The following is a 26,647-nucleotide window of genomic DNA, read 5'->3' as shown; positions in this document are numbered from 1 at the left end:
ATCTTCTAGCTTGTCTGGATGTATCCGTGGCGTTACAGCTTGATTCTACCGTGGACATTTCCCAAGTTCTAAATTCAGTCCTCAGAGCGCATTCTGAGACTCCGCAGAATGGTTCCAGACCAATAAAATTTGATGCTGAGCCTTCTCTTGCTAGGCTGTCGGCTTTTTCATTTCCTTCAATGCCGCAATGGCCAGGCACCCAGTAAAGAGTAACTTCGTTCCTACTGGCCAATTGTCTTAAAGAAAGAAGGCATTCCCACACTAGCCTCGATTTACATGTGAAAGCTTTAAGTGCATTTAAAGCTGCTTGGCTGTCAGAAAATATGCAGATTTTCGCAAATCTGTAATTTCTTTTTAAACAGATATCCACACATTCAATAATAGCATGAATTTCTGCTTGAAATACCGTTGGACTGTGGCCCATTGGTATAGCTCTACTGATTCCAGGGCCAAACCCCGGCTCCAGTATTTTCACCCATTTTTGATCCATCGGTGTAAAACACAACAGAACCTGGACGCAGACTCGGCTCTCCTGACTCCCATTCATAGCGGCTTGATTTAACTACTTTGAAGGGGATGTCATAGTTTGTCTTCGTTGTCATCCTATCTTCTATTGTTTTAACATCAGAATTCAGTCTGAATTCCTTAAGGATTCGTAAGTGTCCCACAAGGTCACCATCTGAGATTTCATTATAACGTTTAAATGTCAGAGCACTTTTTGCAGCCTGCTGCTTTACATATATGTGCAAAGGTAGCATATAAAGGAGGGCTTCCAAAGCAACTGATGGTGTGCTTTTCATTGCCCCAGTTATTGATATACAGGGAAGCCTCTGCAGTTTACCAAGCTTCGCTTGAGCTGTTACCTCATTAATTTTAGGCCACCATATAAGTAAAGCGTATGTAACCTTCGGACGAACAATTGCCGAATAAATCCAATGGACTGTTTTTGGTCGTAGTCCCCATGTTTTTCCCACGGCTCTGCTACAAACCCAAAGGGCATTTGTACCCTTAGAGATAGTTTTGTCTAGATGAGAATTCCAATTCAGTTTTTTGTCAAAAGTTACTCCGAGGTATTTAACTTCTTCTGCAAACTGAATTTGAACACCATCTAGAATAGGCCGTTTTAAATTTAGCTTTTTTCTTTTGGTAAGAGGTACTATAACAGTTTTGGATGGATTAACATTCAAACCCTCTTCTCTACACCATTTTAAAGTAGATTTGAGCGCAGTTTGTAGCCGATTAGAGATCGTGTCATCGAACCTCCCACGAACTATTATGGCTACGTTGTCTGCGTACCCAATTACTTCATATCGTAGTTCTGTTAGCCTTTTAAGGAGTTCGTCTACAACTAAGGACCACAATAAGGGTGAAAGTACTCCTCCCTGGGGACATCCCTTATTAGATCTGATATTTAGCTGCGCACCTCCAAGATCAGCAGAAATTTCTCGATCTCTTAGCATCGCCATTGTCCATTCAATAATACAGTTATCCAGACCCCTTGCTTCCATTGCGGACCGCATTGAGCTATAGGATGCATTATCGAATGCCCCCTCTATATCGAGAAAAGCAACCAGAGCTATTTCTTTGGCTTGAAAGGACTTCTCAATTTTGTTAACTAACGCTTTTAGCGCTGTTATTGTAGATTTACCTGATTGGTAAGCAATTTGGTTTTCGCTCAATGGAAACTTCACCAAGACTGTTGACTTGATATAGTCGTCCAAAGATTTTTCCATTGTCTTTAATAGAACAGAGGAGAGACTGATGGGCCTAAAGGCTTTGGGAGTCGTTTTGTCTCTTTTCCCCACTTTAGGAATAAAGACAACTCAAACCTTTCTCCAGGATTTTGGTATGTAACTCATGGTAACACTGGCTCTGAAGAGCTCAGTTAACTGGGGAATAAGAGCTTCTTTTCCCTGTTGGAGTAGTGCTGGGAAGATTTCATCTTTTCCAGCAGATTTGTAAGGTTGAAAAGAACTCAATGCCCATTCAACCCTACCAGGCGTGAAGATTTCACAGGCTTTAAGATAGACTTCAGTTGACCATAAAAGTCCTGCCTTTTCTAAGTCCTGTACTTCACCGGATATGGGTGTTGACCCTGGAAAATGAGTTCTCATCATTACTTCCAGAGTTTCAGCGGAATCAACTGTAAAGCTGCCGTCCTCTTTTCTTAGATTGCCAAGACCATTTGAATGATCTTTTGAAAGAATTTTGTGCAGCCTCGCAGCTGTTGGAGCGTTATTGATCTCTTCGCAGACCCGTCTCCAGTCCTGTCTTTTGGCACGCCTCAATTCTCTGTTGTATGCAGTCAGGGCTTTTTTGTAGTGATCCCAGTCTAAAGTGACTTTTGCTCGATTGAACAATTGTCTAGATTTTTTCCTCAATTCTGCTAGTTTCTCATTCCACCAAGGAACATCTCTGCTTGATGATCTATGTTGAACAGGACAACTAGCTTGATATGATGAAGTCATTTTATCAATGAATTCATCAGAGGCATTATCTAGTTGTGAACAAGCTTTTATTGGGGTACCTTCAATTGTATTGTGGTTCTTCAAATAGAATCGGTACAGATCCCAGTTTGTTTTCCTTGGGTTTCTGTAGTTTTCAGTAATTAATGGTTCGGTTTTATAATTAAAGCTGATATGTTTGTGGTCCGACAGTGATTCTTCATCAGAAACGTGCCAATTCACAATCTTTCTTGATAAAAGGTCACTGCAGATCGAGAGATCAAGAACCTCTTTCCGGTTAGAATTTGTAAATGTGGGCGAGTTTTCTCTATTACATATGTCAATATTGTTGGACGAAATGTAGTTCAGCAGATTTTCGCCTCTTTTATTGATATCTGAGCTACCTCACAGTGTGTGATGGGCATTTGCATCACACCCTATTATAAATTGGGCGTTTATTTTTTTACAGTAGTTTATAAATTTTTCAATCAGTGGAGGAGGAATGTCATCAGTGTCTCCAGGAAAATAAGCTGAAGCAATGCATACTTCTGTTTTTCCTCGGGTCGTTGGCACCTCCACCATGATCGCAACTATGTCTTTACTTATTAACTCGGTAATTGGGACAAACTTAGTCTTTTTGTTTACTAGAATTGCTGTCCTAGGTCTAGACTCGCTGCTATCGTACAGAAGATTGCAGTTAGGCAGAGAGCAACCCAGTACTCTCCCGTTATTAACCCAGGGCTCCTGAATTAAACCCACGTCAAGATTTTCTTTGGAAAATCTTCTGCTGAGCACCGCTGAAGCACCCTTCGCATGGTGAAGATTTATCTGAATAAATTTAACAACATTCATTGGGTTTTTTTATTATTATTAAAATTTTCTTTTATTATAAATATATATATATATATATATATATATATATATATATATATATATATATATATATATATAAATATATATATATATATATATATATATATATATATATATATATATATATATATATATATATATATATATATATATATATATATATATATATAAATATATATATATATATATATATATATATATATATATATATATATATATATATATATATATATATATATATATATATATATATATATATATATATAAACTCCCCTTCATGTTGAAGCATGTTCATTCTGCTGAAGGCGGTCTTGAATAGACCGCTTTTGGTAGTTTACACTGGGTTTTTTGGTTTGTGGTCCTCTATCACCATGAGCAGCGGGTTGCTCTTGGCGTTTTGAACCACTACTCCCCGCGACACTACCCTTTTCACAATAGGGCATCTTGTTGGACTCCTCTGGCCTGTTATTACCTTGGTTAAACACTAGTTCCGGGTAGTTGTAGATGGACTTCATTGGAATCCATTGCTGCATCTTCGAACACGTTTCTTTGATTGTCTTGAGCTTAGAAATTTGATTGAACGGGGCGTTTCTTTTTCATTTGAATCTGCCCATATCTGTAATTCAGAACAAATTTTCTTCCCTCTAATTTGCGCTGCGAAGAATCATCAGCGGTAAGGGCAAGTTCGACGTGATCGCCCTTCACATGACGGTTTAAAATTCTCCACGCGTCAGTCGAGAGATTTTCGTTCTGACTCTCGATTAGAGACATAATCATCTGATTGCCATATTTGGCACTCCAAGGAAGAAAGGCGATCAGCACGTCAGGACGTGGGATTTTGTCCTCGTCCACTACTGCTAAATCAGCTCCTTCCCAGAGTGTTAAAGTTGGTAGCTTTTCCTCAACCCAGATTGCTGTTTTTTTGTCTTGGCACGTGAGCACTAAATACCCTGGCTTAAACCGACAACAGACAAATTTGGGCTTGAATACTTCCCGTCTTTGTTGGACAACTTTCAACAAGAGGGCTTCTTGAACCACTTCAAGTTGATTAGTCGACATTTCAATTGCAGGGTAACTATTGGCAATGTCACTATACGTGGGTGCTGGAAAAGCTTCACGCTTTAGTCCCTGAACCACATTCGAACGGTGAGGGCGCCCCGTGTTGTGAGATACACCAGCGGTTTGCTCAACACTTCGAATATTTGTTGCTATCGCGTTGTTTACAACATTCAAATTTACCTGTCGATGTGGGTAATCACACATCTTTTTTGAGACCGGCTTTTCTTCGCTGTTGTTGGAACGGTCGTGATCAGCATTCCTCTGCCTTTTGGGGTACTGGCTAAAGGAAGTTTAGCCCGCTCCCGGGCCGCAGCGTAGTCCATTCCGCCATCCATTAGCTTTCTTAGCCGTCTGCGCGCCGAACCGCACAGCCCGTGACGAACCGGCTTAGCTAAGTCAACATCCATAGCTTCGACTGGTATTTCACTCTTATTTTGGATTGGATCTAGTTTTTCTTCTTTCACTACCACTGCGGGCGGCATCGGCGCTCTGATGGTAATATTAACACCATCATCCTCCTCATCCGAATCAAACACTTGGTACACTTCTAGCGGATTTACCGACGGAGATGGGGAGCGCAACAATTCTAGCGAATCACTTAGAAGCCCGTCACCCAAACTTTTCTCTTCGTCACTAGCCATAATAAAAACTTATCAAATATCACTAAGCTTATTTTTTTATTTTTTATTTTTTTAAATTTTATTTTATTAATAACTCATTCACTGTATGTATATCAGAATATCGCGCACGCAAGCACTTTTCCCATGAACTAAATATACATTCACCCTGTAAATCCAGACTCTTTTCAGAGCGTGCGCACTAGTGTAGGTGAGGACTGGACATACCGTCTATTGGTACCTCGAATGTGATCTATCTGTAGCACATGTGGCCGCTTATTGTATTGCCACAGGCACTCACTTTAGGCCATGTATGATGAGAGCCTTCAATCACACAATGGCGATACAATGCCGCGTTTACGTTTCTTCTAAAAAACTGAATATGTAGCACTATTTTATTCCTTCGATCAAAAACTTTTATGCACTTCTACCGTGAGCACTATGGGACGCACTCTTTGCTACTTTTTATTGTAAATCTGCGTAAATTACACCGCAATTCGCGACCAAAAGAAACTTGCGAGTTTGACTGATAGTCACTCACAGCGGATGTCAGAATAACTTGAATAATATGTGCCTGCCGACACCAATATATGATTGAAGACAATTTAACACAGTAGTCTTCACTGCAAAGAAATCATGAATCGTTCGGTTAAATTACAATACCTACATTAAGCATGAGCATGAGCATGAGCATGAGCATGATTGACCGCCCGCGGTTGCTACTCCGTTATTGCCAGATCAGCTGTAATTACACAGAGAACCAATATATATATATGATGCTTGGGATTAACAGTCATCCTCAATGTGTAACAACTGGTGACCTTAATCTTTATATTAGGCAATACCAGCGCCGGCCGCATCCGAATGCAGGTCAAAGAAGGAGTGTGTATAGGAATATGTTGACGTGATACTCGCTTTATTGGAAGCCGAGAACACCTCTGCACTTCCACGAGAAATCACTGGGATGTTGGAGAAAAGGGTAAGATTTGCAGCAGGTTTCGTTTTGGTAAACGATGCGCTGAGTTCTAGTACCGGGTTCATAATAACAAATATCGCGCGTACGAGTTCATTATATCTTTTACGGAAATCATAACGCGATCCGAACTCATTCCGGTTGATGATGTAACACCGCAAAAATAAAGCGCACGCGAGGATACCGGACCTATGACTCAATCAAGACAGATTCAAAGATTCGAACATCTGTTTATGAAGTCATTATGCAACTACCGAAACATATCTCTCATTAATTTATCTCAGCTTACTACACAATGTTACGAAAGCTACGAGAGTTGAGCCTAAGTTAACGCCTCGCTACTCCTATCACTTCTTCGTGAAGTGACCCTCTGTATACCGAAAATTATAACACGGTTATAACCAGTCTGTAGAAAATACAACCTCATGAAAGGTATCGACGCGGAGTCTCTAGATATTCGGTGACCCGGACATCTGGCTTTGAGCTTAACAGGTCGACTAACGACGTTTCTTGTAAATTGTTCGTCTGTTCTTGAAAAGCGATTTCTTGCTTTGAGACCGATTCAAAGAACCGATTCAGAAATAAACAATAGAGTATTATTAGAGCCACGCACAGGTGTGTGTGTGTGTGTGTGTGTGTGTGTGTGTGTGTGTGTGTGGTATATTACACTACATTTCGAAAACATATATATGAGCAGAACTCTCCCGGGCCGGAGACGCGTTTACACCGAAGCATTATGCACGACCGCTCAATCCACGCCTACCGACGGAGACGCTCGGGAGTACGATATTTCACGCCGATTCTCTATTAGCTGTTGATGCGAGTGTTGCCTATCAAATAGAAAAATTGGCAAAGTTTCATGCATCCAAAGCCCCAATAGTTTAAAAAATGCAGATATGCAAATTGACCAAAATATATATCTTAAGTTTGTCGACAAAATGCCAAACTAGTCATAATTGGGACATAGTATACAAAAACCTCTGCTCAAAAGCTAGAAAAATCGAAAAAATTAAATCATAAGATTTCAGAAAAACTGGCGAATCTTCTTGCATACAAAGCCGTAAAATAAAAAAAAATAAAAACATATATATTTTCACCAAATTGCCTTAAATTTATGCACAGAGTGCCAGACTAGCCACAATCAGGATATAATTGTCGTGAGCTCGTGTCACCCTGAAACAAGAATTGGTCATAATCAATAATCGATCAAAAGCTAGACAAATCGAAAAAATAGAAACCGGTTAGTAGAAAACCTTATACTGGAATTTTTTTCTTATTACGCCAATACTTTATGGATGAGATTGCGAACAGCCTTTGTAATTATACTACATGTAAAGCCATATCGCGTTCTACGCATTCAAAATCGTAAGAACATGAAAATGCACATATACAAACTAACCAAAAGTCTAAGGCCTTTACCAGGCCAAACGCGAAAAGCAGCGCGAACCGATTCACCCGGCCGTAGGCCAATGTACAGCTCTACTTACGGCTATACACTAATCCACGGCCCGGCGAACCGGTCCGCGCCACCCCCCACACCCAGCCTGGCAGAGGCCTAACACGTATTGACAAAGTATCAAACCAATCATGGTGCAACTGTTGCAAAATTATAACACGTTATTCGAACACCTATCAAAACGCCAGTCAAAAAACAGTCTGCACATATACACACCGCCAGCAGAAAAACAGTATATAGATCTCAACCCTTCCCTCCAGTCCCTAAAAAAACCTGCGAATCTCCAGTTCTATTTTTCTACATAACCAAAATAAAAATAAAATGTCCAAAAAAATCCCAGATGTAGTGCGCGATGCGCACTGCATGAACACGCTCACTGTCAATGTCAACGAGCTGCGTGCCGAAGGCACAGAAACACACATTCAATATATTCCTTTCTTCATTCACCACCACTCCACTGGCATATAGCCCCAGCGTCAACACACATACCACCGCCGAGCAATCGAACGACAAAACGGCAACAGTTCGCACTACACACGCAAACAAATCAATCTTGTCTCACTCAACCGGTACACAACTGATGCACACAAACGCATTAAAAACTGCGTTCTTTCTGGCTTTCAGGCTGACCAGCTCTTTCCTATTCAATACAATGATGATATCAATAACTTATTTGTTAATCTGGTACTTATCTGAATGACAGTATATTTTCCAAGTAATGCTGATGGTTTTCCCTGATCGCAGTATTGTAACACCGAGATGCTGGTGTATTCACATCTACTCCTTTAATCTTTTGCACACCTACTCCTACCACTTCAACTGATCAGCCATATCCATAGTTGATCACAGCAGCTGTAGAATTTGATTCCCTTTTTCTCACCGCCCTTTTGTAGAAACTATTAAAACACTCATTCACCAAGCATTCTGATATCCTATCTTTCGATCACTACGTTTCTGAACATTTTACTCACTGTTTTCAAGCATAAATTAATCGAAAATCACGGAGCGATATATCACGCGTCATTTTTTCTCGCATTCACACACACCATCTACAATACCTACATTAAATTAAATAAAACAGTTTTTTTTATTATATTGCTAAGAGCACTTTATTTAGCGTTTTCTAAAGAAAAGAATGCCGCGAAAAAACCGCGAATTTCGAATATTTTCTATTTTGCCACCCGCGAATTTTCAACTTTTTTGCCGCGAATTACCACTGTCTCTACTATACAACCAACGGTTTCTGGACTACAATGCTTCGAATAAAACCTATGCCAAAAGACATACGTACTTTTAGAATGTAACTCATGAGTGTGAAAAATCACTCCATCTGTGAAAAATGCTCAGTTTGCTAAGCCACATACGTGTGCAAAGTTTCATTCAAATCAAAAATGGTCGATTAAATTTTCGCGTATTTCCAGGTCATTTGAAATGGTTTTGCTCATAAATATGATTTGGGTTTTTTTTCTGAAAAAAAAATTGTTTTACGGTGTATATTTTTTCTGGAAGGACTAAATTTTGTTGAAGACTTTATACGAGTCAAACAAACCGTTCTGGCTTTAAAATTATTTTTTTTTGAAACACATACAAAAATATATATGGGGTGTCAAATGTCGCATCTCGAGCTCGTCTTGTTCTCAACCGATCAACTTCTTTTCGGGATTCGTATATTTCCTGACTCTCTGATATTCTATATTCAGTGTGGCGAAGCCTTACACTTTTATTGACCTGCCTACGTTGCTCTTCGTTTCGGCGTGCCCGAATATTCGCTAGCTGATTTGGAACAAAAACAACGAACTCATTTCTAATTCAACGGCATGTTAATTATTTAAACACACCGAAACTCACAGAAAACCTTTCAGAGTCCTAAGATAAATAACTTTTTACTATCGTAACTATAACTATAACTTTAACTGTAGCTAAAACTACAACTATAACTATTGTTTTAAAATGGAATGAAAGCAATAAGGAGCAACGTAAAATCAGTTTGACTTTGAAAAACACCTTTAAAATTTTCTTATATGAGTATGTTGTCTCGATAACGACACTTAATTTGTTGACTACCCAGTTCCACAGCAATTTTGCAATTCTTGTAACGAAGGGCGGGAAATATCAAGGGTTGGTTTTTAACGTTTTATATCCTTTCCAGTTGATTTTCGTTATTGTCATGGCATAGTGACAATATCGTTTTGTCATGAACAAAAATTCTCGCAATACCTTATGGCCAACTATTTTTCGGGTTTCTTTTTTTCATATATGATACTACCTAATTGTTTTTCACGTTACCATGTGATATAAAGCTGTTTCTGCGAGAATATGCATGTTTGAGGTTTGATGCCACCAACTATCAGGGATTTGGGCATTTTCGAATATCACACAACTGTGAAGCGCCAGGGTACATACAGCTGTACAGACGTTTGAAATTAAATAGTAAATTGGTCGGTAATATCTGTATATACGGAACTTCGAAATTTTCGCTTTAGTGACATTAATATTTCATCTGTTTTTTTTTTTTTTTTTTTTTTTTTTGAGGCAGATCTGCCGCTTCAGCACAGTGCAATTGAAACTCCGCAACATTATAGTTTTCAATTCACCATTCAACAATGAATTGCAAATCCAGAGATTTGTAGGAACGCAATAGTGCCTATTAGAGATGGTCGGGTACGGGTATTTTTACCCGATACCCGTACCCGACCTGTACCCGACGTGTTCGGGTCGGGTTTCGGGTAACGCCAAAAAATATTTTTCGGGTTCGGGTCGGGTACGGGTTTGAAAAATTCTCAACTCGTCGGGTACGGGTAACTCGATTTCCGTGCATTATGAGAATTTATTTATTAACTTGCCAAGCCTCGGTGTTTTAGCATAGTTTTGGTCTCGGAGGGAGAAACGGATACGAGCTGTGGGAGTGTCAAATGAACCAGAATGAGCTGTCAATTTGAACCAGTAGAAAAAAAAACATCTTTTAGTAGCAGGTATTGTAATAACTTAAAAGTATTGTCTTACTTGAAAAAATATTCAACGCAAGCACTTTTTGTATTTAGTGTGATTATACAAAATATTTTGGTTTATTTTTACGTGAAATAATAAATTTCTTAAACTTTCAGTAATAATAATGCCAGCGCATTTCGGTTATTGAACTTGAGCTTTCTGGATTTACGGTTGAAGCCGGCTTTCTTTTGAAATTTGAGAAATTGCTTAACCAACTTTTGTTTTATGAAGCGACGCTTTTGTAATTATTACTCGGGTATTAAAAAAAAATAAAAAAAAAATCGTTTGGTAACAATTTCGAACTATACACTTCATCACGTTTGAATGTTGAATGAATCTTTCAGAAAAATTCTATTGAATTTTTATTAATCTCTCGAAAACAAAATAAAAATTTCAACAGTTCATATGAATCATACGTATGCATACAAAATAAATAATTGAAACCTCTGATCAATTTTATTATAAGGTAACTAACAGGAAAAATGGAGCCCGAATTCTCCGTACACAGTTATGAATAGATATTTCGCTGCGTTATAAAATGGTCAAATTTTTCTACAACAGACGAGCGGACGTACTCAGTGACAGATGCTACGCTGGATTCTAGGTGAACCAATACATCGCCTGGAACTCTGGGTTCATTAACATTCGTTCACATGAACTCTCAGTTCTAGCCTTACTCCGGCCATCGTCTCGAGAAACCACATACCGTAAACTGGGGTGACTCTGATCACTTTTTTGATTGTATCTCAAGTATTTTCAGAATATACTGAAAACAATGTTATTCGATATTTTTAAAATAAGTACTGGCATGCATTGAATGAGATTCAGTCACTACTTCAAAAGTTTAGCAACAATTTTGCTGTTTTTAAATATGCTCTAAAAATCTTACACCAATCATCATTCCGGGGTGACTTTGATCACTTCATTGTTTTGATGAATTTGGTGTAACACTTTGCTATTTTCACTAAATTGAACAGCCTTAAACGACTTAAACGAGTTTATAATTTTGGAAAGCAATTTGGGGGCCATTCACATTCTACGTGAACAGTTCATAATGGCGAATGTACAAGATTCATACAAAATTTTTAGAATATATATGAATGATTATCCACTGAGAGAGAAGGTGGTCTAAAATCTCCAAAAACTAGTCCACGAGGAATATGACTTATGAAATTGGCCAAATTTGCATGTTACTTCACGTCTTGGGTTTTTGTTAAAAAGAAATATGTAATACGCTGTGGAGAATATTGGGACTCAACATTGCCTTTGAGGAAAAACTTGCCAAAATAACAATAAAATGTATTGTTAGAATATTTGTTCATCTAAAGAACCAATCTGGGAGCAAAATAAAAAAACTTTACGTATTGCAACTTGTTGTTTTGAATCTACTTGAACCGATTGTTTGTATGCAACAAAAATCGCCAAAAATACACTTTATTTTCAAATAATATTTTAGCATGACAAACACTCTTTAAATAGCAGGAAATGCATGAATAGTAGCAATGCGAACATATATCCACGCAATCAGTGAAGATTACGACAAGTCCCAAGCACTACGAGCGCTTTTTTACCACATTTTCAAAAAAGAGGTACAATAAGCAATAAGGAGCAACGAAAAATCAGTTTGACTTTGAAAAACACCTTTAAAATTTTCTAAAATGAGTATGTTGTCTCGATAACGACACTTAATTTGTTGACTACCCAGTTTCACAGCAATTTTGCAATTCTTGTAACGAAGGGCGGGAAATATCAAGGGTTGGTTTTTAACGTTTTATATCCTTTCCAGTTGATTTTCGTTATTGTCATGGCATAGTGACAATATCGTTTTGTCATGAACAAAAATATATATGATACTACCTAATTGTTTTCACGTTACCATGTGATATAAAGCTGTTTCTGCGAGAATATGCATGTTTGAGGTTTGATGCCACCAACTATCAGGGATTTGGGCATTTTCGAATATCACACAACTGTGAAGCGCCAGGGTTCATACAGCTGTACAGACGTTTAAAATTAAATAGTAAATTGGTCGGTAATATCTGTATATACGGAACTTCGAAATTTTCGAATTAGTGACATTAATATTTCATCTGTTTTTTTTTTTTTATTTTTTTATTTTTTTTTATATATTTTAAATTTTTTTTTAATTTTTTTTTTTTTTTGAGGCAGATCTGCCGCTTCAGCACAGTGCAATTGAAACTCCGCAACATTATAGTTTTCAATTCATCATTCAACAATGAATTGCAAATCCAGAGATTTGTAGGAACGCAATAGTGCCTATTAGAGATGGTCGGGTACGGGTATTTTTACCCGATACCCGTACCCGACCTGTACCCGACGTGTTCGGGTCGGGTTTCGGGTAACGCCAAAAAATATTTTTCGGGTTCGGGTCGGGTACGGGTTTGAAAAATTCTCAACTCGTCGGGTACGGGTCGGGTACGGGTAACTCGATTTCCGTGCATTATGAGAATTTATTTATTAACTTGCCAAGCCTCGGTGTTTTAGCATAGTTTTGGTCTCGGAGGGAGAAACGGATACGAGCTGTGGGAGTGTCAAATGAACCAGAATGAGCTGTCAATTTGAACCAGTAGAAAAAAAGCATCTTTTAGTAGCAGGTATTGTAATAACTTAAAAGTATTGTCTTACTTGAAAAAATATTCAACGCAAGCACTTTTTGTATTTAGTGTGATTATACAAAATATTTTGGTTTATTTTCACGTGAAATAATAAATTTCATAAACTTTCAGTAATAATAATGCCAGCGCATTTCGGTTATTGAACTTGAGCTTTCTGGATTTACGGTTGAAGCCGGCTTTCTTTTGAAATTTGAGAAATTGCTTAACCAACTTTTGTTTTATGAAGCGACGCTTTTGTAATTATTACTCGGGTATTAAAAAAAAATCAAAAAAAAATCGTTTGGTAACAATTTCGAACTATACACTTCATCACGTTTGAATGTTGAATGAATCTTTCAGAAAAATTCTATTGAATTTTTATTAATCTCTCGAAAACAAAATAAAAATTTCAACAGTTCATATGAATCATACGTATGCATACAAAATAAATAATTGAAACCCCTGATCAATTTTATTATAAGGTAACTAACAGGAAAAATGGAGCCCGAATTCTCCGTACACAGTTATGAATAGATATTTCGCTGCGTTATAAAATGGTCAAATTTTTCTACAACAGACGAGCGGACGTACTCAGTGACAGATGCTACGCTGGATTCTAGGTGAACCAATACATCGCCTGGAACTCTGGGTTCATTAACATTCGTTCACATGAACACTCAGTTCTAGCCTTACTCCGGCCATCGTCTCGAGAAACCACATACCGTAAACTGGGGTGACTCTGATCACTTTTTTGATTGTATCTCAAATATTTTCAGAATATACTGAAAACAATGTTATTCGATATTTTTAAAATAAGTACTGGCATGCATTGAATGAGATTCAGTCACTACTTCAAAAGTTTAGCAACAATTTTGCTGTTTTTAAATATGCTCTAAAAATCTTACACCAATCATCATTCCGGGGTGACTTTGATCACTTCATTGTTTTGATGAATTTGGTGTAACACTTTGCTATTTTCACTAAATTGAACAGCCTTAAACGACTTAAACGAGTTTATAATTTTGGAAAGCAATTTGGGGGCCATTCACATTCTACGTGAACAGTTCATAATGGCGAATGTACAAGATTCATACAAAATTTTTAGAATATATATGAATGATTATCCACTGAGAGAGAAGGTGGTCTAAAATCTCCAAAAACTAGTCCACGAGGAATATGACTTATGAAATTGGCCAAATTTGCATGTTACTTCACGTCTTGGGTTTTTGTTAAAAAGAAATATGTAATACGCTGTGGAGAATATTGGGACTCAACATTGCCTTTGAGGAAAAACTTGCCAAAATAACAATAAAATGTATTGTTATAATATTTGTTCATCTTAAGAACCAATCTGGGAGCAAAATAAAAAAACTTTACGTATTGCAACTTGTTGTTTTGAATCTACTTGAACCGATTGTTTGTATGCAACAAAAATCGCCAAAAATACACTTTATTTTTAAATAATATTTTAGCATGACAAACACTCTTTAAATAGCAGGAAATGCATGAATAGTAGTAATGCGAACATATATCCACGCAATCAGTGAAGATTACGACAAGTCCCAAGCACTACGAGCGCTTTTTTACCACATTTTCAAAAAAGAGGTATAGTGATCAAAGTCACCCCGGTGATCAAAGTCACCCCAGTTTACGGTATGACAATTAGTGCATGAAATGTGCGAGTTAACCAGGTATTTAAAAAAAAAAAAAATCCATCCTAAACGGGTCGGGTACCGGCAATTTCAGGGCATTTTCCTTTCGGGTACGGGTAGCTGAAAAAAAAAATTTTCGGGTTCGGGTCGGGTACGGGTATTTTAAACAAACCTGACTTCGGGTTCGGGTCAAGTACGGGTTTGAAAATTCTCGATGAGCCGGGTACGGGTCGGGTACGGGTAACAAATTTCTCATACCCGACCATCTCTAGTGCCTATTTAACGAAACATGAACAGAAATCAATGTTTTTTGAGGAGCAAAAACTACACGTTCATTTTACCGGCTAACAGAATCATTGGAGCATGAGCAAATATGATCTAAGTCAGTGTGCATTTTAGAGAAAATTGAACAGTTTGATTAGATCCAAGCAATGGAAAATTTAATCATCGCATATGTAGTGTTACTCTTGTTCTATCTTTTCCTTGAATGGATGCATAAGACGATTCTTTGCAACTTTGCTCGAATAAGTCAGGAATTTGATTTACATTATCAAGCATATGCCCTTAAATAAAATCAATGTCACGTTGAGAGTATTCACATGCATGTCAAGTTTGTTTTTACAGTAGAGTTACAACGATATAGCTCTTTTGCACTAAAATTATTTGTTTTGGGCTTTCGAGCTCTACCAAAACTACACCTTTTCTGTACCACTGTAAAATGTGTAGTAGGTAGCGAAAACGAATTTCACATTATATGTTAATCATTAACAGGTCTTTGTTTACTAAACATCGACGTCTCGATAACGACGCTACAACAGCTTGTCTACCGCTCATAGCTTGCAATCATAGTACCTAAACTAATGAGGTTGTTCTTGGAGTAAAAGGCGGGGAAAGGCGAAAATATATTTTAATTTTGTTTTTAACTTTATCAGTTGATTTTTGTTTTTTATGGCTTATTAACTCGTCGGAGATCGAAACAAAACAAACACAAAAGGAATCATGCAAATCCGTTGATTCTATTCCAAGTAATGCGCCTTTTTACAGACACCAACTGATTTTTATTTAATAGATTACATAGCATATTACCCTAATGTTGTATCTAAAAGTTTGAATAAATTGATACAGATATTTGTTATTTGAAAAATGTTCTATTTTGTCGTTTTTTCAGCTCACCAACATAAACATTAATCCGGACTCAATTTCATTTACAAATCTTACGATGGAATCCGATAAGTTTATCTGTGTTAGAGAAAAAGTAGGAGAAACGGCACAGGTTGTGATTATCGATATGAACGATGCGCAAAATCCTATTCGTCGTCCAATAAGCGCTGATTCCGCCATTATGAATCCAGCTAGTAAGGTCATTGCTTTAAAAGGTAATATAAAGTGTAATGCGGAAATTTACATTAATTGTAAAATTATTACTACTTAGCAGCTCAAAAGACTCTGCAGATTTTTAATATTGAGATGAAATCCAAAATGAAAGCTCATACGATGACAGAAGAAGTGGTGTTCTGGAAGTGGATTACATTAAATACGTTGTCGCTAGTAACGGATACGTCAATATATCACTGGTCTATGGAAGGCGATTCGATTCCTTTAAAAATGTTTGAGCGCCATTCATCGCTAAACGGTTGTCAAATAATCAACTATAGAACCGATCCCAAGCAGGCTTGGCTTCTTTTGGTCGGTAAGTTACGTTTCAAATAAATTCAAATATATATATATATATATATATATATATATATATATATATATATATATATATATATATATATATATATATATATATATATATATATATATATATATATATATATATATATATATATATATATATATATATATATATATATATATATATATATATATATATATATTTATTTATTTATTTATTTATTTATTTATTAAAAAATATGCTTTATCAATTAAAATAAACAAGCTATTTGCCATATAATAATATTTTCAGGGGTAATTGCACGTCCACCATCTCCAAATCTTGCAATTATTCACAAATGGCTGTTCCACTGTCAAGATATAAACCATCTTCTTTTAAAGTCTGTAGACAGCATCCTCGATTAATTTTAATTTTTAAACTCATCGGTGTTGTTTCAACTACGTCATTGATTTGTTTTCTTCTGTTTTCTGCTTGCGGGTGAATGAAGGAAAAGTAAAAAAGTCTCAATTTTCATGTATTTTGAAATGTATTGGAAAGATATTTTGTGAAAGGGCTATCAGTAAACTACGTATACACATTTAGGGTCTTTAGGGTCATTTCTGATCACTCTTCTGTTACCTTAGAAAATAGCTGAAAATCACGAGAATTTATTTTTTAAGCTGCTTGAGAAATGTATGACACTAACAGCATAACTCCATAGCTTTATGCAAACACTAGTATCTAACCTACGAACTAGTAGTGAAATTTATGCTTCACTTATATGAGAGCCCTCCCTTCCAGAAGAAGGAGGGGTGTCAAGTTACCATTGACATATTTCTTACTCTTAAAAACCTCACCATGTTAAATTTGGTTCCATTTGCTTGATTAGTTTTCAAGTTACGCAGAAGTTTGTGTTATATTTGTATGGGAGCCCTCCCTATAAGAAGAGGAAGGGGTCTCGAGCTACTCTAATAACCTTTTCCGGCCTCAAAAACCCCTACTTACAAATTTTTACGCCGATTATACAGTAGTTTCCACGTCTATAAGGATCAGACAGACAAACAGACAGATAGAACTGCTTATTCATGTGATTAGATTTCTTGTAGTAATTTAAATTGCTGATTTTACGTTTTAAATTATTGATTTACCATCTTTCATTACAATTCTTTCATCTTTTCTCATTGATGCAAAACTCTTGATGGTTACTCAAAGACGCGCAAAAACTTATATATGAACCTGTCTTATGCACTTTAAAGACAATTTTCGTATACAAACATAACCAGTCATGAAACATTGAATAAAATGTCAATTTTACCCCATTTTACGGTACTAATTGGTTTCAAAACTTGCTGAAAACATTTATTCGGCACATTATGCAAACAAAAAAATAACTATTGTACTCTAATTTTAAAGCCTGTATGTGGACGTTTTGACGTCTTGACACAATGGTCAAATTTATTCGACATCATGATTATTGTTGGCACATGTTTGCCACATTTCAAAACTGGAGAGTGACAAACAATTACCTTTGACTAAATATTTATCTGTTGAAAAATGACAAATATTTGACGCTTGGTCAAATAGTGTAATACAGCTTTAAGATATTTGAAAAAGTTACGTTATATCGAGGTAAAAATTATGTTATATCGAGGTTGCCTTATATCGAGGTATAGCCGTACCCTTATTGGGTGGTATTCAGTCATTTAGGTTATTTCCCAGAAACTGAAAGTGGTCATCTTCAAATTCAAAATTGCTTGGGGTAAGACACTATTGATATATTGCGAAATATTTCCACTGGATATATTTACATTGGAAATGTCGACAGCACAAAAGGCGCTGGAGAGGACGGGCTTCCGCCACTACTTCTCAAAAATTGCGAAGCATCACTTGCTCTGCCTGTTTCATGCCTCTTCAACTTATCGCTCTCATCGAAGATCTTCCCAACGGTCTGGAAAACTGCACGAATCGTACCGATTCTCAAGCGGGCAATATTCACCACGTCAACAATTATCGTGGCATATCGATTCTATGCTCACTTGCAAAGATATTCGAGTCGCTAGATCATGTCGTGCTATACACCAACAAAGGTGTAACAAAGGTCTACAACCTCCAACCTTATGTGCTATACAAACGCACAATTTCTAGAAATTGAGAACAGAAAACAAGTCGATGCTGTCTACGTCGATTTCTCTAAGGCTTTTGATGTTGTGCCACACGATTATGCCATCGTAAAACTCAAACGTATGGGGTTTCCAGAGCACGTCACCGAATGGCTACACTCATTCCTCACTAACCGTAGAACCTCAGTCTGCGTGAACTCCGTGTGTTCCAAAGAATACGCCCTCACGTCTGGTGTCCCTCAGGGAAGCGTACTGGGTCCGCTTATATTTGTCTTGTTTGTGAACGACATATGCTCTAGACTGAAGTCTCAGAAGCATGCTGATGTGTGTGTGTCTGTGTTTACAATTCAACTCCCACTGACCGGCAGTGCTTTTATGGAAAAAACCTTTCTCCATCCATTTCTATTTGAAGTTTAATTCATATTTTAATAATTTTTTTAATACATAACATAATATATAGATGCAAATATTTTTAGCCCTGGAGATCAAAAGTGACAGCTCTAGTGTTCATCCAACGACCCATTTCGAGAATGCCTGGTAATACACGTACATTCCGAGGTCGCCTTCATGAACACTAAGCCCCACATGAATACGTTGTTATATCTATTGGATTAGCATTGGCCGATACCGTATCGATACTAAAGATATCGATTCTGCGAACCTGAAAATCGGTATTTTTCATCGATGCAACTGACGTTGATATTAAGGTGGATCGATACATTCACCCCGATATTTTTTCGATACTGAAGGGAAACTATTAAATCGGAGAATTCACGGATACGACCAATTGCCTGAATGTCCTAAGCAAACAGTGCGGAAATTTGACTCTTTTGGCAAAAGACACCAACAGATTGCATATACCCGCGCACTTCCAAGATGGTTTTCCTGCCTCTTGCGAGAAAAATTGTTTCGCAATTGACAATACTGTTTTTGCAGAGCAAAATCATAATCGCCGCTTCACTCACCTGACAAGCATTTTGTGGTGAATGGCTTAGTATTCCAATAATTATACAGCAGTCTTTTTATGAGAGGGTTTTGTCTCAAATTTTTATGAAAACGCGTGAAGAATGACTAAATTGAGTTGAAAAGATAACTTAGAAAACCGTTTTAAAATGTTAAGCTATGTTTGAATATAAGAGTGATAAGTGTAAAAACCAAAATGCAACATTCTAATCAGAAACTGTGATTTGTTTGTAAAACAGATAACTCTAAACATAAAACAAAAGCTTAACTAAAATTAGGGCAATGTCTTGTACCGTTTTAGAGCACTGCAGAATGTTTCTTGTTCCCTATTTAAAATATTCCTAACATTGTTGAACTGTATCTTCTTTCTTTAATTAGTCATCTCCTTAACACTGCAGGGACTCGTTATATTTTTTTTGTAGAAAGGCAGACAATAAAGAATAAAACGCCAGAACTATTGTGCTGCCCGAAATTTCAAATCAGGCCGCAGACGCGCTTATGCTATTGCACTGATTTGTATGTGACATATAATTCCCGCCGTGGACCGCAGGGATACCAAATGTGCAGATTTGTCTGCAAAACGCAGATTTTCGATTCGCAAATAATTGCAGTTTTTCCATTGTTTTTCTAGATTTTTGTCAGAGTCTCTTCATACTTGCGCAGATTTTCTCAAAATCTTTGCAGATTTCTGCAGACTTTTGCCTACGCAAACGCATTTTTTTCAAATCACGGCCAGATTATTTTCAAATTTTAAGCAGATTTTGTCAGTTTTTCGAGCTGTTGCAAACTTTTTTAAAAAACATTTGCCATCTCTGACTGACCGTAATGTAGATAAAAAAAATGCCGCTTTTCATAGACCTGTCGCCAAGTTCCGAGAACACGTTTCTTTAAAGAGAAGAAAATTTCTTCATTGAAAGTGTTCCGTCTCCGCCGAAAGCAGATCATTCACTGCTATTAGGGATGGGAAAACAATCAGTAACTACTGATAGTTATCAGTAAGAAAAGATATCATTAACTATCAGTAAAATTTTTCTCTTACTAATATTGTCTGAATTTTTTTTTTTTGTAGGAGAGTTACTCTACATAATTTTCACATAGGCGCAACTAAGAAAATTTTTGGGGGAGCTGTTTTTCCTAACTTTTCATTGAAAAAGCATCGATGAAATAACGATTGAAAAAAATATCGATAAACGCTTAAATGCTTTTTTAATTGAATATTGTGTAACAAATGTCATTCAGGGTGTAGAAAACCTGAAAAAAACTGGAAAATCAGGGAATGTCAGGGAATTTATTTCTCACTCAGGGAAATCAGGGAATATCAGGGAAAACAAGAAAATATTTAGGGAAAAAATTTAACCCGAGACGCGATTCTTTTTTAAACGGCTCTTTAGCGCAAAAATTGATTTTTCAGCGTAAAAAGCTGTTTTGGGACCTCTACATTTCGGTTTCATATCCGATTGAATACTTTTTTCACTTTTTTGTGTGAAATGCTGAAAAATATCAGCAAAAATAATATTATACTTCAGGGAAAATCAGGGAATTTTATCTTGAAATTTTTTTCGCCACCCTGGTCGTAACAAAGAAAAAAAAAAATAAATAAATACAATAAAAAGGATCACTTCAATCGGGATTGAATCTCCGAACCAATGGATTGAAAATATTAACCACAGCGTCAACGCCAAACTCTTTCAGCAAAGCTGATTCAGTATTGAGTAGAGCTAGATATGAGAATCTATTCTGCGTGCTGACCTTACTAAGCCCCGTTATTAATCGCCGTACTACTGAAAAGCTTCTTCAGGTTGAGAAGAAGTATGAAATGGGCCTAAGTAGAATACACCCTTGCTGTGAAAAATTCTGAGCGGAGGCTAGAAAATTTCTTGTGTGAGATGGGAGCGCTCTTTGCAGCATTCAAAAGCTTTTGTGTCCGATAGCGAAATAAAACAATTTTTGGCGATCGACTAATTTTTATCAAAATGAACAAAACAGTTTGGATTGGATTTCTCTAATGTAAACTTAAATCACCAACCACATGCAATACCGTCAACGAAAACCAATGTCGAGTCAAGGATGTACGGCTGAATAAAGCAACGCTAACAACAAATGTAGCGTTGATAGTTTGCTTAAAACTTAAATGCAAATTACTGATATTTACTGATAGTAATCAGTAACGAGTTCGAAATTACTGATAGTTGTCAGTAAGAATTTTTAACGATTGTTCCCATCACTACACTGCTATGTTGTTACTGTCGACAACATACGCGGCATCGGTATTCATTCCAACAGAAACCGAACAACCAATCAGCGAAGACCACCAAACCCCACCACCAGCGCGACGCTATAAAAGCAGCGGTCGCATCGTGAAGTTTTTCAGTTTTGTTTTAACCATCGTTCTGTAAGCATCAGCAGTAGGAAGAAGAAAATAAAAATAGTTAAGAAATATCAACTGTGTTCAACTCTGCTATAGTTTTTCGTCCTCGGCAAGGAGCAAAGTCAAACCCCAGTTCTTTTCAGAGCTTCCAAGAGTTGATTGATTGACACTTGCTCCCTTTGCTCGTTCCACCGAATACAGTCCACTTTGCTATAGCAAGAGTTCTCCCCAGACCGAACATAAATTTTGGTCCATCCCGAACCGGATCGCAGTAACCTGTCGAACGTAGCTGCTGCTAGTGCTACTGCTGCGGCTGTCGATTCAAAATGCGCGCGAAGCGAAGTAGTTAGTAAATCGCGTTCGTAAAAAGAAAGTGAAATGTCAGTGCTACATGTGCCGAGACAAGAGCAGCATAACACCCCTGCTGCTACTGATGCGGTTATACAAACAGAAAACCTAGCTCATTCTCCGAATGATTCTTCATCGTTCTACGGATTCGACGAATGGGAGATGCAAATGGATGCTGCTAAAACGCAGGAGTATAAAGGATTAGTGCGCCAGAGAACTGTTGCGAAACAGAAGTTGATGCGAATCAACCAGACACTAATCACTTCAACGCCTGGATTGGCACAACTTTGAGTGTTGTCTACAAATTTGAGTGTCAATTAAGCCGAGTACAGCCAAATTCATAACAAGATATTAGCCATTGTACCCGATGAAGCGATCGATGCACAGGATGATGAGTATGCAAACTTTGAGGAGCTGTTCTACAATGTTTCCAATGCAGTGGAAGAGTTATTATTGGAAGCGTAAACACGGATTGCCACACAAACTCCTTCCGTAAGTCCCACAGGCCCTCAGGTCATCATCCAGCAACAACCGTTGAAAGCACCAATTCCATCTTTTGATGGGAGCTATGATTCTTGGCCGAAATTCAAGGCTATCTTTCAAGACTTAATGGCTAATTCGGGGGATACAGATGCCATTAAACTGTATCATCTCGACAAGGCGTTGACTGGAGATGCCGCTGGAATTTTAGATGCAAAGATTCTGAGTGAAGGCAACTATCAGCAAGCTTGGGAAATTTTATCCGACCGGTACGAGAACAAACAGGTACTAGTAGAAACTCACATTCCTGGGTTGTTAAATTTGAAGTAAATGAGATCAGAGTCCCACAAGGAATTGCGAGGAATCATCACCGAAGCCAATCGACACGTCGAAAGTTTGCGCCACCTTCAACAAGAAATCACTGGAGTATCGGAGCATATAATTGTTTATCTGCTTATTTCTGCCTTGGACAAGGCAACTCGTAAGTCGTGGGAAGCCACTCAGAAGAAAGGCGAGCTGCAAAATTACAAACAAGTCAACGAGTTCCTGAAATCCAGATGTCAGATTCTAGAAAACTGTGAAGCGGCTTTCCAAACAGCACCTCAAATTTTCAAAGGCAAGCAGCAACCAACGAAAGTTTTGCCACAGAAGAGCCACACCGTCTCGGCAAGTACACCTCAAACTTGTGAGATTTGCGGTGGTGATCATCGGAACTACCAATGCAACGCGCTAATTTACCTGACGGCATCCCAGAAAAATGAAAAGATACGAGCCGCTGGAGTTTGCTTTAACTGCCTGCGGAAAAAGCACCGTTCCAAAGAATGTCCTTCTAACAAGAAATGCCATAAGTGTCAGCGACGTCACCACACGTTGCTCCATGATGATGGAGTACCCAATTTGGAGAAACCGTCCAACGTTTCTCTTCCCGCGGAAGCAGTGGCAAGCACACCAACGGTTCCGGCTGCTTCGAATCAACCATCCACATCGAAGCAGAAGATTCCTGCCATCATAGAGCCACCTGTGTCTACGACCTGTTCATCCAACCTAGCCCAAGCGACCAAGACTGTTCTGCTGCTTACCGCAGTGGTACATGTTTTTGACCAGAAGAACCACCCTCATCCATGCCGCGTTCTGTTGGATAGCGGATCCCAAGTGAACTTTGTGACTGAAGATATGGCCAACCGTCTTGGTCTCCCAAAGAAACCCGCCAATGTTCCGATTGTTGGTATCAACGCACTGCGATCCCACGCTCGGGATAAAATCACCTTGAAGTTCAAATCCCGAGTGTCGAACTTCCAAGCAAGTCTCGAGTGCCTGATTACACCGAAAGTAACTGGTACAATACCAGTGTCGAAGATCAACACACTGGAATCTCCCCGAAGGAGTGGTTTTGGCCGATCCCGGCTTCAATACGCCACAAAAAGTTGACCTGCTAATTGCTGAGCTGTTCTTCGATATCCTGAAACCGAGCCAATTAAGCCTAGATGATAACCTGCCACAGCTGAGAGATACTCATCTTGGACGGATTGTATATGGTGTCATCGTCGTGCTACAAATGTCCAACATTTCCGTCCAGCATGCCAACCACACTTCCCTTGAAGATATCAAGCGAATGATGCAGCAGTTCTGGGAAATCGAGGAAGTGTCTGATGTTTCGAAGTTGTCAACCGAAGAAATGGCTTGCGAAGCGCACTTTCTATCCACGTACCAACGTGATGAGAGCGGTAGATTTATAGTGCGGTTACCATTCAACGAGAACGCTTCTAAATTGGGTGATTGTCGTGCAATGGCCCTGAAGAGGTTCTTGATCCAAGAAAAACGCTTGATGAATAATCCAGAGCTACAGGCGCAGTACGTCGAGTTCATTCAGGAGTACAAGACTCTCGGCCATTGTCGGGAGATTTTTGAAGCCAATGATCCACCTAACCAGCAGAAGTATTATCTTCTTCATCACGCGGTATTACGTCAATCCAGCTCGAGCACGAAGTGTCGGGTCGTTTTTAATGCAAATGCAAAGTCCTCATCAGAGCAGCTGTCCTTAAACGAAGTTCTTCAAGTGGGTCCAGCAGCACAGAATGACTTGCATTTCATCATTCTTCGCTTCAGAAAATTTAAGATTGCGTTTTTCGGGGACATTGCCAAAATGTACCGGCAAGTACTTCACGCTGGACGATGTGCTTTCCGGTGCAGGCTCGATAGAAGAGGCCATCGAGGCTCAACGACAACTACAACAGCTTCTAGGAAGCGGCGGATTCCCGTTACGCAAGTGGTGTTCGAATTCTCCTGAATTTCTCAAGCACATTCCTATAGAAGATCAAGAAAAGAGGGTGCCGTTGGCTGAACGTGGAGTAAACGAGGCTTTTAAGGTTCTCGGACTGCTATGGGATTCATCTGCCTTGTACATCGCAAATGAAACGAAGCAGTCGCCGCATCCTCAACACCGTATCACTAAGAGGGTGATGTACTCAGAAATCGCAAAATTTTTCGACCCTCTAGGATTGATCTCTCCAGTAATTGTTTTGGCAAAACTCCTGGTTCAACGACTGTGGCAACTTAAGATCGGATGGGACGATCCGGTCGATGAAGACACAGCACGACAGTGGAATGAACTGCAAGTCTCGATGTCTTTGCTAGCACACATCGCCATTCCAAGATGCGTCACCTTTGAAGGAGCCATTGCTCACGAGCTGCATGGTTTTTCCGACGCCTCCACCGTGGCATATAGGGCTTGTATCTACCTGCGTAGCCTATTTGCCGACGGCTCAGCCAAGCTGCGTCTACTTACCAGTAGCTCCTTTGGAGGAACTTTCAATCCCTCGCAAAGAGTTATGAGCCGCGCGGCTATTGACGCGGTTGTTAGTAAAAGTAATACCTGCCTTGGATATGGAACTCCTAGAGATTGTGCTTTGGTGTGACAACACAATTGTCCTGGCTTGGATCAAGAAGCCGCTCAACCAACTCCAGTTGTATGTCCGGAATCGAATCGCCATAATCCAACAACACACTAGTGGATACCGCTGGGAATACGTTCGATCGCAGCAGAACCCAGCCGACACCGTTTCTCGTGGTCAACTACCAGAGGGTTTGAAAGACAACAACCTTTGGTGGAACGGCCCCGAGTTTCTCCAGCGAGTGGAATACGATACCGATATACCCGAAGAAATTCCCGAACTTCCCGAATTGAAAGAACCAGTCGTCATTGCAGCTGTGAATGTTGTACCATTTCCGTTTTTCTCCAGATACAGCAGCTTCCGTAAGATCCAACGTGTTATGAGCTACGTCCTGCGATTCATTGCCAACTGTCGAATCAAGGTCCCGACCTCACGAGAGAAAAATCCTCATCAAACCATCTCTGAACTGCGCTCGGCTACCGAAGCTATCATACGCGTGGTTCAACAAGTTCACCTGGCTGACGAAATTCATCGAGTCATCAACAATGAACCCTGCAAGAAGTTGGCAAATTTGCGTCCTGTTTTCACCAACGGCTTACTTCGTGTGGGTGGTCGATTGGACCGCTCCCATCTACCGTTTTAAAGCCGCCATCCCATCATCTTACCGGACAAGGACCCGGTAGTACGTCTTCTAATCTGGCTAATGCACATCGAACAGCTTCACGTCAGGCAGTCTGGATTGATGAACGCCATGAGACAACGCTACTGGCTTTTGAACGCTCGATCAACAATTCGGCAGATTACACGCAAGTGTATCAGATGCTTCAGGATTAAACCAACCAACCCAACTCAACTGATGGGGAACTTACCAGTATCAAGAGTGGTACCGTCGCCACCATTCGCAATCACCGGTCGTGACTATGCTGGCCCGTTTTTAATAAAACAAGGTGGACGCCGTCTGACCCTGGTCAAAGCTTACGTGGCTGTCTTCGTGTGCATGACAACCAAGGCCGTGCATTTAGAGGTGGTTTCCGATCTAAGCACGGATGCTTTCTTGGCGTCGTTGAAGCGTTTCATAGGCCGGAGAGGAACAGTCCAGCAGCTGCACTCGGATAACGCCACTAATTTCCGAGGTGCTCATCA

The 26,647-nt window shown here is 38.8% G+C and overlaps 1 protein-coding gene across 3 annotated transcripts in view; it reads left to right on the top strand.

Annotated features, from left to right (window-relative positions):
* Positions 1-26,647, top strand: part of LOC129732909 (clathrin heavy chain) — a 116,376-nt gene that overhangs the window by 29,306 nt on the left and 60,423 nt on the right. For 2 of the 3 annotated variants that reach the window (XR_008729384.1, XM_055694327.1), the window contains exons 2-3: positions 15,846-16,053; positions 16,110-16,367. Coding sequence is in view for 2 of the 3 variants with exons in the window: in XM_055694327.1 (XP_055550302.1) it covers positions 15,846-16,053; positions 16,110-16,367 (466 nt within the window). In the remaining variant the exon portion in view is untranslated. The remainder of the gene's footprint in view (positions 1-15,845; positions 16,054-16,109; positions 16,368-26,647) is intronic. The other variant, XM_055694328.1, reaches the window with a different exon arrangement.

This window comes from Wyeomyia smithii, chromosome 3, assembly GCF_029784165.1.
Source record: "Wyeomyia smithii strain HCP4-BCI-WySm-NY-G18 chromosome 3, ASM2978416v1, whole genome shotgun sequence".
In the NCBI taxonomy this organism is placed as follows: Eukaryota; Metazoa; Arthropoda; class Insecta; order Diptera; family Culicidae; genus Wyeomyia; species Wyeomyia smithii.
This window is presented reverse-complemented; position numbering and strand designations above follow the sequence as displayed.